At 41.4% G+C, this 9,919-nt stretch overlaps 1 protein-coding gene and 1 pseudogene across 2 annotated transcripts in view; both read left to right on the top strand.

The window, feature by feature from the left end:
* Positions 1 to 7,730: 7,730 nt before the first annotated feature.
* Positions 7,731 to 9,919, top strand: part of LOC306648756 (sulfotransferase 2A1-like) — a 129,579-nt gene continuing 127,390 nt past the window's right edge. Inside the window, exon 1 of the mRNA XM_079119065.1 lies at positions 7,731 to 7,850. Coding sequence (XP_078975191.1) covers positions 7,829 to 7,850 — 22 coding nt within the window. The 5' untranslated portion in view covers positions 7,731 to 7,828. The remainder of the gene's footprint in view (positions 7,851 to 9,919) is intronic.
* Positions 8,010 to 9,919, top strand: part of LOC306647702 (3-beta-hydroxysteroid sulfotransferase-like) — a 39,742-nt pseudogene continuing 37,832 nt past the window's right edge. Inside the window, exons 1-2 of the transcript XR_013766949.1 lie at positions 8,010 to 8,109; positions 8,910 to 9,016. The product of XR_013766949.1 is annotated as a 3-beta-hydroxysteroid sulfotransferase-like (transcript). The remainder of the gene's footprint in view (positions 8,110 to 8,909; positions 9,017 to 9,919) is intronic.

Genomic DNA, 9,919 nt, shown 5'->3' with positions numbered 1-9,919 from the left:
CTGGGAACAGATAGAGGACGGGGGGTGCTTTGCATAAAATCCACTTCTACAGGAAAGGAAGGACAGGATGGCATAAAGAACCAATGAAATATAAACTAATAGAGGAGCAGAAGGAAATCTAGCTGAGTAGAGAAGGTGAATGGGAGAGGGGAGGAGGCACAGCAGGGAGGGGGGAGCCAGACCTGAAATGCCTTTCCCTGCAGGGATGAGTGTTTCTGGATCTACTCAACCACTGTGCATAGCAAATCTAACGCTCTGACACAAAATTAAAAACCTGCTTCTTCACTCTGGAGCCTGAATTATATATTTTGCTTTTCTGATCACTTGCTTGTTAAAAATGACTGGAATTTCCCTATTCACTTCATCACATTCTAGATTTTAAAAGATCTTTGTAGTATTTACATACATAGGAAGCTACAAACACAATATGAATGTCACCCACAATCGTGTCTGATTTTTAAAACAAGAAATAAAATGTAGAAGCAGCTAAGGTTCCTTTTCTATTACGGGAATCTCCAGCACTTCCGATGATGAGATCGGATGACATAATTTGCACCCTGGCTTTGTTTTCATTGCTGGTGGTATTTAAACCTCACCTAATGGTGAGTGAGTGGCACCATACAGTCACAGACTCATTTCTACTCAGCATTTAACCTATGGTTTTATCTGATCTGATGTGCATAGAGTAGTTCAGAATGAAGTGAGGCTTGACACACTGTTCAGTCACCTGCTCCCCTGTAAATGGCTCTGATTTCCCTCACCTATTTCCCCTTATTTAAAGCCCTATTTGGCAAGCAGGATGAAACCAAGGTCAGAGATTTCCTCTGGCGGATATTTAGAACTGAACTTGACTCTTCACTCTTTGGCCTCTTCTAGGTGTAAAAAAGTGTTTCTCCACTCATCTTTGAATGATAGTAAAGCCAAATCAACTCCTCTACCTCTGCCCGCTTTGAGTTGACTGTGAAATTCACTAATTTTGGAGGTCTAGCAGCTGAGCTACATAGTATTAGGATCTCACTACCTTGCTGTAGAAACACCCCTTCCATGAAGATATGATGATAATAGTCGCTTAAGGTTCTTTTTGGGTGGACGCAAGTAACAGGGATTGAACTCAGGGGCCCTCCACCACTGAGCCACAAATCCAGCCTGTTTTGTGTTTTATGTAGAGACAGGTCGTCACTGATTTGCTTAGCACCTCAACTTTTACAAAGGCTGGATTTGAACCAGTGATCCTCCTGCCTCAGCCTCCTGAGCCCATGCAATTACAGGCATGCGCCACCACACCTGGCTCAGTTGCTTAGGATCCTTTAAAGGCATTTGTAGATCATTTTGGAAACAGCCCTGACTGTCCACATGGTGCTGCAGATGTCCAATGGGTCACTGAAAACAGAACAGAGAAGACTGCCCTCTCTGCCTTCTCATACCTCTCTTCTTTGCTACCCTAAAACTTTGGGTCAGGTTTCTTGCTGCATCTATTTCCTACCACTCCGACACTTGACATGGTCTGTTGGAGTAGAGGACTCAACACTTGCCACGTTTCTGTTGATCGTCCTCCCTCTTGGGGGCCATAGGCATGGCATGTCTCCATGTGTAGTTGCTTTTTAATATTAATAATCAATATATTATTAGAAACTTATTGGAAAAACATTGGGAAGGTTTTACTGTATTGGGACACAAAATAGTGCACAATGAAAATTTAGTAGTAATACATAGATAAAATATATGAAAATAAACAATTGTAGCTGTGCTTGAGTTAAAGGGAGCCTATGATTACTTTAGTATAATAATTTCTAAATATAGATGGATAAAGAGGCATTCCTCTGAGCTTGGATGTGGTGTTTAGCCTTTGTTGCTTTCCTAGCTTTAATAATTGCATCTAGAGACACTTTACATAATAAAAATATTTAGGTTAGTCATAAATATAATTCGTGTTTTTCCTATGTTTAGTCTAATTCTTTGAGAATCAAAATAAGATTGTAGCCAGCCATTAAATGAAATAGAATAGACAAAATATTAACTATAAGTTGATTTCTTTGCCCTTTGTTAATAATAGTAAAAGCTTTTCACTGTTAAACACTGGAGTTCATGGTAAGGGTAATTTCTCAGAAAATCTAGTGACGAATTTGTTCTGGAAATTGAAAGTTAACAGATCATGGTGCCCTCAATTTCGCTGGGGGACAAGGTTGTTTTAATCTATCTGGGGAATAAGGTTGTTTTGATCTAAGCTATCATACAGAAAGAATGTGTGCTTTGAGAAGAAGCATAGATTGTACTTTTGAAGGTTTTTTTCTTTTTTTATTTTGAACTAACCGTAAAACGATATAATCATTACTAAAGAAACAAAATGTATAAAAAGGCTGGTAGAAAAATAAAGAGAGAGATTCAGCCTCAGAACACTTGGTGTCTCTGTCTGCTGTTTCTCCACCCCACCGTCTCCCATCCACTTAGGACCCCCGACTGCTGCTAGGGCTGGACCCCGGCACTTTCTGTTCAACTCAGCAGGTAAACATTCTCATCATTTCTCAAGTGGCTCCTCTGGAACTCAAGTACCGGTTGATTTCACCCCAGCTGACCTAACCTGCCTGCTCCCACGAAGGCTGCATACAGCAGCATGAAGTTAACCAAGACTCTGTGCCTTCCAGGCCTCGGGAGTGGCTCATAGTCTCCAGTAAGCAGCTCATTCCTGCCCACTCCCACACCCGCCCCTTCTTTCCTGCCCCTCTGGCCCTTTAGCATGCAGGGTCCCTATCATGGCTTTCTTGGTGACAGCTTCCTATCTTCTTGGGCTTGCTACCTGTCCAAATAAACCTTTTTCCTTCCCCAAGAGCTTGGCCTCAAAATCTTGGCCTTTTTGAGTGGGAAGCAAATGGATTCACTTCAGTGACAGTTCTGATGTCAATTAGTGATGTCATTCCTTCTTTAAGAGCTTTCTACTGTTCTTAATTATGACCCACTCTTGGACTAGGGTAGCACTGATTATCTTTCTTGTTCTGGGGCTTCTGCATCTTGGACTGTGCAGCTGTTGGTTTTTCCAGCTCTCTGGCTGCAGATGGTCATTTTGGACTATCAGCCTCTGATCTTGTAAGCCTGTCTAATAAAACCCCTTTTTATAATCATACTTCCTGTTGATTCTGTTCCTCTAGAGAACCCTGGTTAAAACTGAAATTGGTACCAGGAGAAGCTCTGAAGAAACAGAATTGTAAGGATTAATTTCCTTAGTGTTTTTGTCAGTTTTGTATGGGGCTGTCTAAATTGGTTAGACCTAAAGTTACTGAAGTCTCTCCTACTGGTACCGTGGAGAGTACTGATAATCCATGGTGTGAACTGTTTAAAGAGCTTCATAAGGTAAAGGCATTTGATGCTCCCAATTAGCAGCTTATAGAAAGCCAGGCACTTAGTGACTCTATACATGATACCTTTGAACAGGTCTGGAAATCTAAGAATTACGATGATGTTGGTTGGTTGCTTCTGGATTCATTGGACAATGTAACAAAAGAGAATGACCAAGTCAGAAATTCAGTTTCTCAGCAGTGGATGTGCATAACTGACCTGACAGCTGCAAAGTGTATGCTGAAGGAGACGTCCCTCTTGCAGTCATAGGGCTGAGGTTTAAAACCAAACACAAACCCTCATCCTGCAATTGGCTGAATCAAGATGAAAGGATGGTCCAGGATGGTGTCTATGGTTAATGTGATAGCCCTGCAAGTTAGGATGGTGGTGTATGGGAGGAGCCTGAAGGGGCTGGGAGGTTGAATTTCCATATTCTGATGAGCTTATTTTGCCAGAAGTTGTCGAGTCCCCACCCTTAGCCAGGACTGAGGTGTCCCTACACCCACCCTCTGTGGCATTGGCTTCTCCACCCTCCCTGGAGGGAACTAATCCTGCTTTGTTTATGGAAACAGTAAAAAACCTTCTGTGATTCAGTTATTTTTTTCTTTATTACTGTATCTTCTATTTCCTTATTTCTTCCCACCATCTGCATGTGAGATAAAATATACAATCCTTGACTTTCTAAATCTTACTTATCTCACTTAAACAGATGTTGTCCATGTTCATTTATTTTCCTGAAAATGCATACGTTTGTTCTTCTTTATGGTTGAATCAAGATTCCTGGTGAATATACACCATGTTTTTTTATCCATTCATCAATTGACAGTTGATTCCCTTAACTTGGTTATTGTAAATCTCACTAGTATAAATAATGATGTGCATGTACTGCTGTGTAGTATGCTGACTTGACTTCTTCTCAATAAATACCAAGATGTGGTAGAGCTTGGTCACATGGTGACTTCATTCCTAATCATTAGAAGAATCACTATTCATATCTCCATAGGGGTTGTGCTAATTTCTAATTCCACAAACAGTACATAAGTGCTCCTTTCTCCCAAGCCCTCACAAAGATTTATTATTATTCTTGATACTTGACATTCTAACTGGAGTGAAATGAAAACCTATTGTAGTTTTGACTTATATTTCCTGATTGCTAAGGATATTGAACAATGTTTCATGTATTTCTTGGTCATCTGCACTTCTTTTTGTGGGAATGGTCAGTGTAGTTCGTTTCCCCATTTATTGGAGTATTTGGGTTTGGGGTGATAAGATTTTTTGAGTTCTTTATACATTCGGTCAGAAGAGTCTCTAGCACAGATTTTTCTCTCATTCCTTAGCATCTTTCTTCATATACCTGCTTCCACTGTTGTGCAGACTACTTTCATTTTATGCCTTTCTATTTGTTAATCGTTTCTTTTGTTTCCTAAATTTTAAGAGTCTTATTGAGGAAGTCAACATCTGTAACTGTATGTTGGAGAGCTGACTCACTGGTGTTCTTCTACCAGTGATAAAGTTTGTGGTCTGATTCTAGGTCTTCAACCCACTTTGCGTTGACTTTTATATAAAGATGAAGTACAGGGATCTAATTCATCACTTTCTTGGTTGACATGTTAGAGCCACCACAGCAGAGGAACTATACAGGAGCAAGAGATGGTAAAGAGTACAGTTAGACCTAATGTGCCACCAAGGAGAACTGCAGACCACCACGCAGCATGCACTCGAGAGACACTGGGGATAACTGTGGCCAGTGGAGTCTCAGGAGTCACCCAGAGTTTCCCACTTACAGAGCAGGGACTTGGTTGTCACTATGGACAAGGGTCCTGAAGCACAGAGTTGGACTCAGGGTCACACAGAGATCACTGTAGTGCAGTGGAGCCTGGAACCTACTGTCCCTCAGACCTCACAGTGGTCTAGGACAGAGCAGGGAATGAAGGTCAATACTGACCAGAAACTCTGTCGACATGGGTAAACCAGCAGAGAGACTGAACTCAGGTCACACCAGGTAACAGTGTAGGCAGAGGGCGCTTCAAAGGAACTATATTTAATGATCACTACACTCCTGACACAAGGACTCACTCTAGTAAAGTTAACCATTTTACTGTAAGAACTGAATAGACCCTTCTCAGAAGATACAAATGGCCAACAAATATGTGAAAACAGGTTCAACATCCCTAGCAATCAGGGAAATGCAAATCAAAACTACATTAAGATTTCATCTCACTCCAGTCAGAATGACAATCATCAAGAGCACAAAATAATAAACGCTGGGGAGGATGTAGGGGGAAAGGGTACATTCATACCTTGTGAATGGAACTACAAATTACTATGACCTCTCTGGGAAATACTATGAAGATTCCTTAAAAGATTAGGAATAGACCCCCTATGTGCCTCAGAAATTGCACTCCTTGGTATTTACCCATCTCTAAAGCCAGAATTCTATAGTGATACAGTTGCATCAATGTATATAATAGCATAACTCACAAGAGCCAAAATTGCACCACGCCCAGGTACCTAACAACAGTTGAATGGATTAAGGAAATGTGATATATATTCACACAATAGAACATTACTAAATCATGATGGAGAATGAAATGATGACATTTGCCAGTAAATAGATGGAACCGGAAAACATCATGCTGCAGAAAATAAATCATTAAATGTTTTTCCTCATTTGCTGAAGCTAGAGCAAATTAGGAGGGAAAATGGGGGGCTTTGATATGATAAAGTTAGAGGGAAGATAGGTGGAGAAGAAGGAGACTGAGGGAATAGGGAGGAATGGGAAAGGTGAGGAAATGCAGAAGAAAATCGACAAATTATGCTGTGTGCATGTATAAATACACCACAGTGGATTCCCCCGTAATGCATGGCTATAAAGTATAAATAAATAAATAAATAAATAAATAAATAAATAAATAAATAAATAAATAAATAATTGTAGATAAAGGAGGGAAAAGCAGGCCAGGGGAAGCAGAGTCTTTGGGGACAAAAGTGAAGCAAATCCCATTCCTTGTATGTATGATTACGTGAACATGAACTCAACTATTATGCATCACCATAGTGCACTAATAAAACCATAGGAAAGTTCAATATTTTGCTCCGTTGAGCAGGGGGGTTCATCAATTCCTCATTCAATTCATGGGGTTGGTGGGATGATGTCACAGATGGCATGCACTAAGTGTTCAGAAAGCTGTAGAGACAGGTCAGCCCCCATAATTATTGGACATTCACAGTGCCATTGTGATGGCCCTAACTCTCGTGAACTACTGGACAATATTAAGAATAAAATGAAATTTATGAAAGGTGACTTTGATTTGATGTGTATCATATTCTGTCCAGAGCTCATGTAGCCCCTGCAACTTTGCAGATTAAATGCCACTCTTCATTCAGCCAGAATCACACTCATGCCACAGTTGTTGGTCATTCTCCCCAGGATGCACACAGCAGCTGTGCCACATCAGATTTAGATTTGGGATCAACATCTCCCAGTTGACTACACAAGTGCTCAGTCTAGTAATACACCCTGGAATGTCAGGAAGAGTGGAAACTGTTTTTGCTCTTGATGACCAAATATTCTACATGAAACACCATTGCATTCAATGTGAGTTGACATCATTCATCAGCTGGTTCTCATTTGAGCTGAGAGAAGCCCCTGGGGAAGTGATAAAAATGTAGGTATTTTCTGAAGTGTTCCTGGCTTCAGTAGATTGCTGTTTATGGGCTCCCTGGACTTGGCATGTTACTTGACTATATGAAGTTTTTGGCCCCCAGAGTCTACTGGGAATTAAAAGTTATAGACCAAGGATGTAACCAGACTTTTGTGGATCATTGATGTGGTAGATATGAAAATTCTCTTAAATCCTGACAGCATGAAACTCATTCCCATGCATTAATCAGAAGGTAAAGGAGGACTGAACCCTGGAGTCTAGTTACAGTTCACCCCCATATAGGGTTACTCTAAAGCAGGTTCTGGTCCTTTAGGCTCAGAGTTTTCAGTCCATCTTTCCAGGGTATTATTGATACAATGTATTTATACATTCTATTCTGAAAACTCTTCAAAATGCAAATAAAGGGAAACAAATGGCTTTCTTCAGGTCCCAGGGATTGCTCAGTGGTGTTATTTTGCAGCACTTGCAGTGGGGTCCTGCCCATGAATTCATGCCCATGATCACCATGCTGGTGTTCTCTGAATGAGTCCAAAATTGCTCAATACAATGAAACTTTGGATCAACAGTCACAATTTTTTTCATCAACCAGTTAATTTGGCAACAAAAAAGTTAATGATTTTTTTGGACTTTCCTCTAATGTCTAGTCCTCCAGTATCTCAAACAACTTCCAATGGTGGCTGCAGCTGGACCCTAGACCCACACCCACAGAACTCATCTTCATGACAGATGACCACGTATGGTTTGAAGGGTTACCTTTCCCTATTGTGGGTTACAGCTCTGAAGTTATAAAAGAAGCTTGTACTAAGTTTGTGATAAAAGATGAAGATACAGTAATGGTGTCTCACCCTAAGTCAGGTAAGGAATCAGGACAGGAACCACCCAGGAGAAAGGCGAGGGCTGTGTCCCTCGCTCACTCAGCAGATGGATGGAATGTGCTCTAGATGCCAACGAGCCCTGCTTTGGGAGGACGGGGCAGTGCCCCAGCCACTTCCATTCAGACAAGTGCAGTGTGACATGAGTGCTCAGCAGGGATCATCTGAGGATTTGGAGGAAGATAGAGGAGTGCATTATGAGCAGGTTCAGGTGTTTGTGTGGTGGCATGGGGGAAGGAGTGGTGAGGATGACCAGTGAAGACCTCATAGCAGAAGAGCAGCTTAGTGTAAATGAAAGGACTGAATAGGAGGTCACAAGGAGAAGAGGGGTATTTTAGAGTAGGATAGTCAGCTGGAAAATGGCTCGGAATGAGAAATGAGTCAGGAAAATGCAAGGGCCTGAAAGGACATGCATCTTGCACCTATGGAAGTGGGGCTAGGGGCAGGAGCAGTGCAAACTGGGTGAGGATTTTGGACAAGGCATTTGTAGGGCAGGGTGCTGGAAAGTCAAGGATGTGAGAACATCATAAAAGGATCTCAGCAAAGAGCCAAGAGGTGGAAGCAACCTCAAATCCATTGATGGGTGAATGCATAAACAAGGTGTGGCATGTTGTTACAATGGAATAAAATTCAGCCTTTGCAAGGAAAAATATTCATAAACCATCTGCAACATAATTCCATCCTGAAGGCTTCATGCTAAATACAGTATGTGGGGCACAAAAGGACAAATACTATGATTCCACTGGTACAAAGCACCTAGTATAGTTAAGTTCATAGAAACAGAAACCTGTGGTGTATCCAGTGACTGAAAGCTGCAATAAGTCATGAAATGCTATTAAGAAGCAGAGAATTTCATTTGTTCAAGATGACAGTTTTGGACATTTACTACAGGAACATGCAACAACAGGAACATGCTTAACACTGATTAGCACTACCCAACTGCAAGCTTATTATGGATATATGGTTGTGTTTCTGTTATTGATTTTATCATAATTTTTTGTTCACAGGTCAGGTTGAAATGAGTGATCACTTCCTTATCTAGGATCCCATTGGTTGATGGAAATTCTCTGCCTGATTCACTCCAAAGGGGATACCAAGTGGATTCAATCTGTGCCCATCTGGTAATGCTCACCCTGGTTAAAAAAAGATGTGGGTTACAAATTGCTAAATGAGAGAGAAGGCCCATGGCTCCTGCTCTCTTGCCTTCCCTTGCATCTCTTCCCCACGTCTTTCTTCACTTCCAAGGCAAAGGTCAATGCCAAATATTTCATCAATGCTTTTTGCCCTTTTATGTGCCTAGATAACCCCTGCAGATCTTGCTGGGGTGTCTGCTCATAGGGTAGGTTGGAAAAGACCCGAGATTCTCAGACATTGGGTGAGGCTGATAAGGCCCCAACTCAGACCCCACCTGAGTGCAAGGATGTGAACCATTGCACACATTAGCTAGCTTGAATTCAGGGGTAACATGACTGGCCAATGCCAGGATTATGTTATGTTAACCAGAATGTACAACTGCATCTACACTAGAGTATCCATCCTTTGCAGCTCTTAAAGATGTTGGCCAATATTAATTCAATAAGACCTCCTGCAGGTAAGTGGAAGCACCCAAGTCAGTGTTCCTTGTATGGCAAGTAAAGCATGCATACACTGATAAGGCATAAATCCCAGGACAACTCAAGAGCCTGGTTCACTATTCTAACCACCATAGTCCAAAGCATGTCGCTGTGCTTTGTGATTGGCAGCCACTCCAGTCTCCCTGTGGCTAATGGATGATCAGCATGGACCATGGATATCCAAGATCTAAGGTGCAACAGACTATTTTTAGAAGGATACTTTCTTAAAGTGTCTGTTGACTTTTGAAGTTGTTTATATTTTTCTTTAAACAACACCAGGAAACCTAGATTAATAATCTCCTGTCTTGGAAATGTCATAAAGTGCCTCACAGTGAGGATGATCCAGTAGACACATTTGCATGTCTCCTGTCTGTTAAACTGAGGCCTAAGGAGACATAAGACCTCCAATAATAACACCAAGAGAGTTTGTGCAAACACA

Source organism: Sciurus vulgaris (assembly GCF_902686455.1).
Source record: "Sciurus vulgaris genome assembly, chromosome: 17".
Classification (NCBI taxonomy): domain Eukaryota; kingdom Metazoa; phylum Chordata; class Mammalia; order Rodentia; family Sciuridae; genus Sciurus; species Sciurus vulgaris.
The sequence above is the reverse complement of the archived record's forward strand: the minus strand, read 5'-3'. Positions and strand labels throughout refer to the sequence as shown.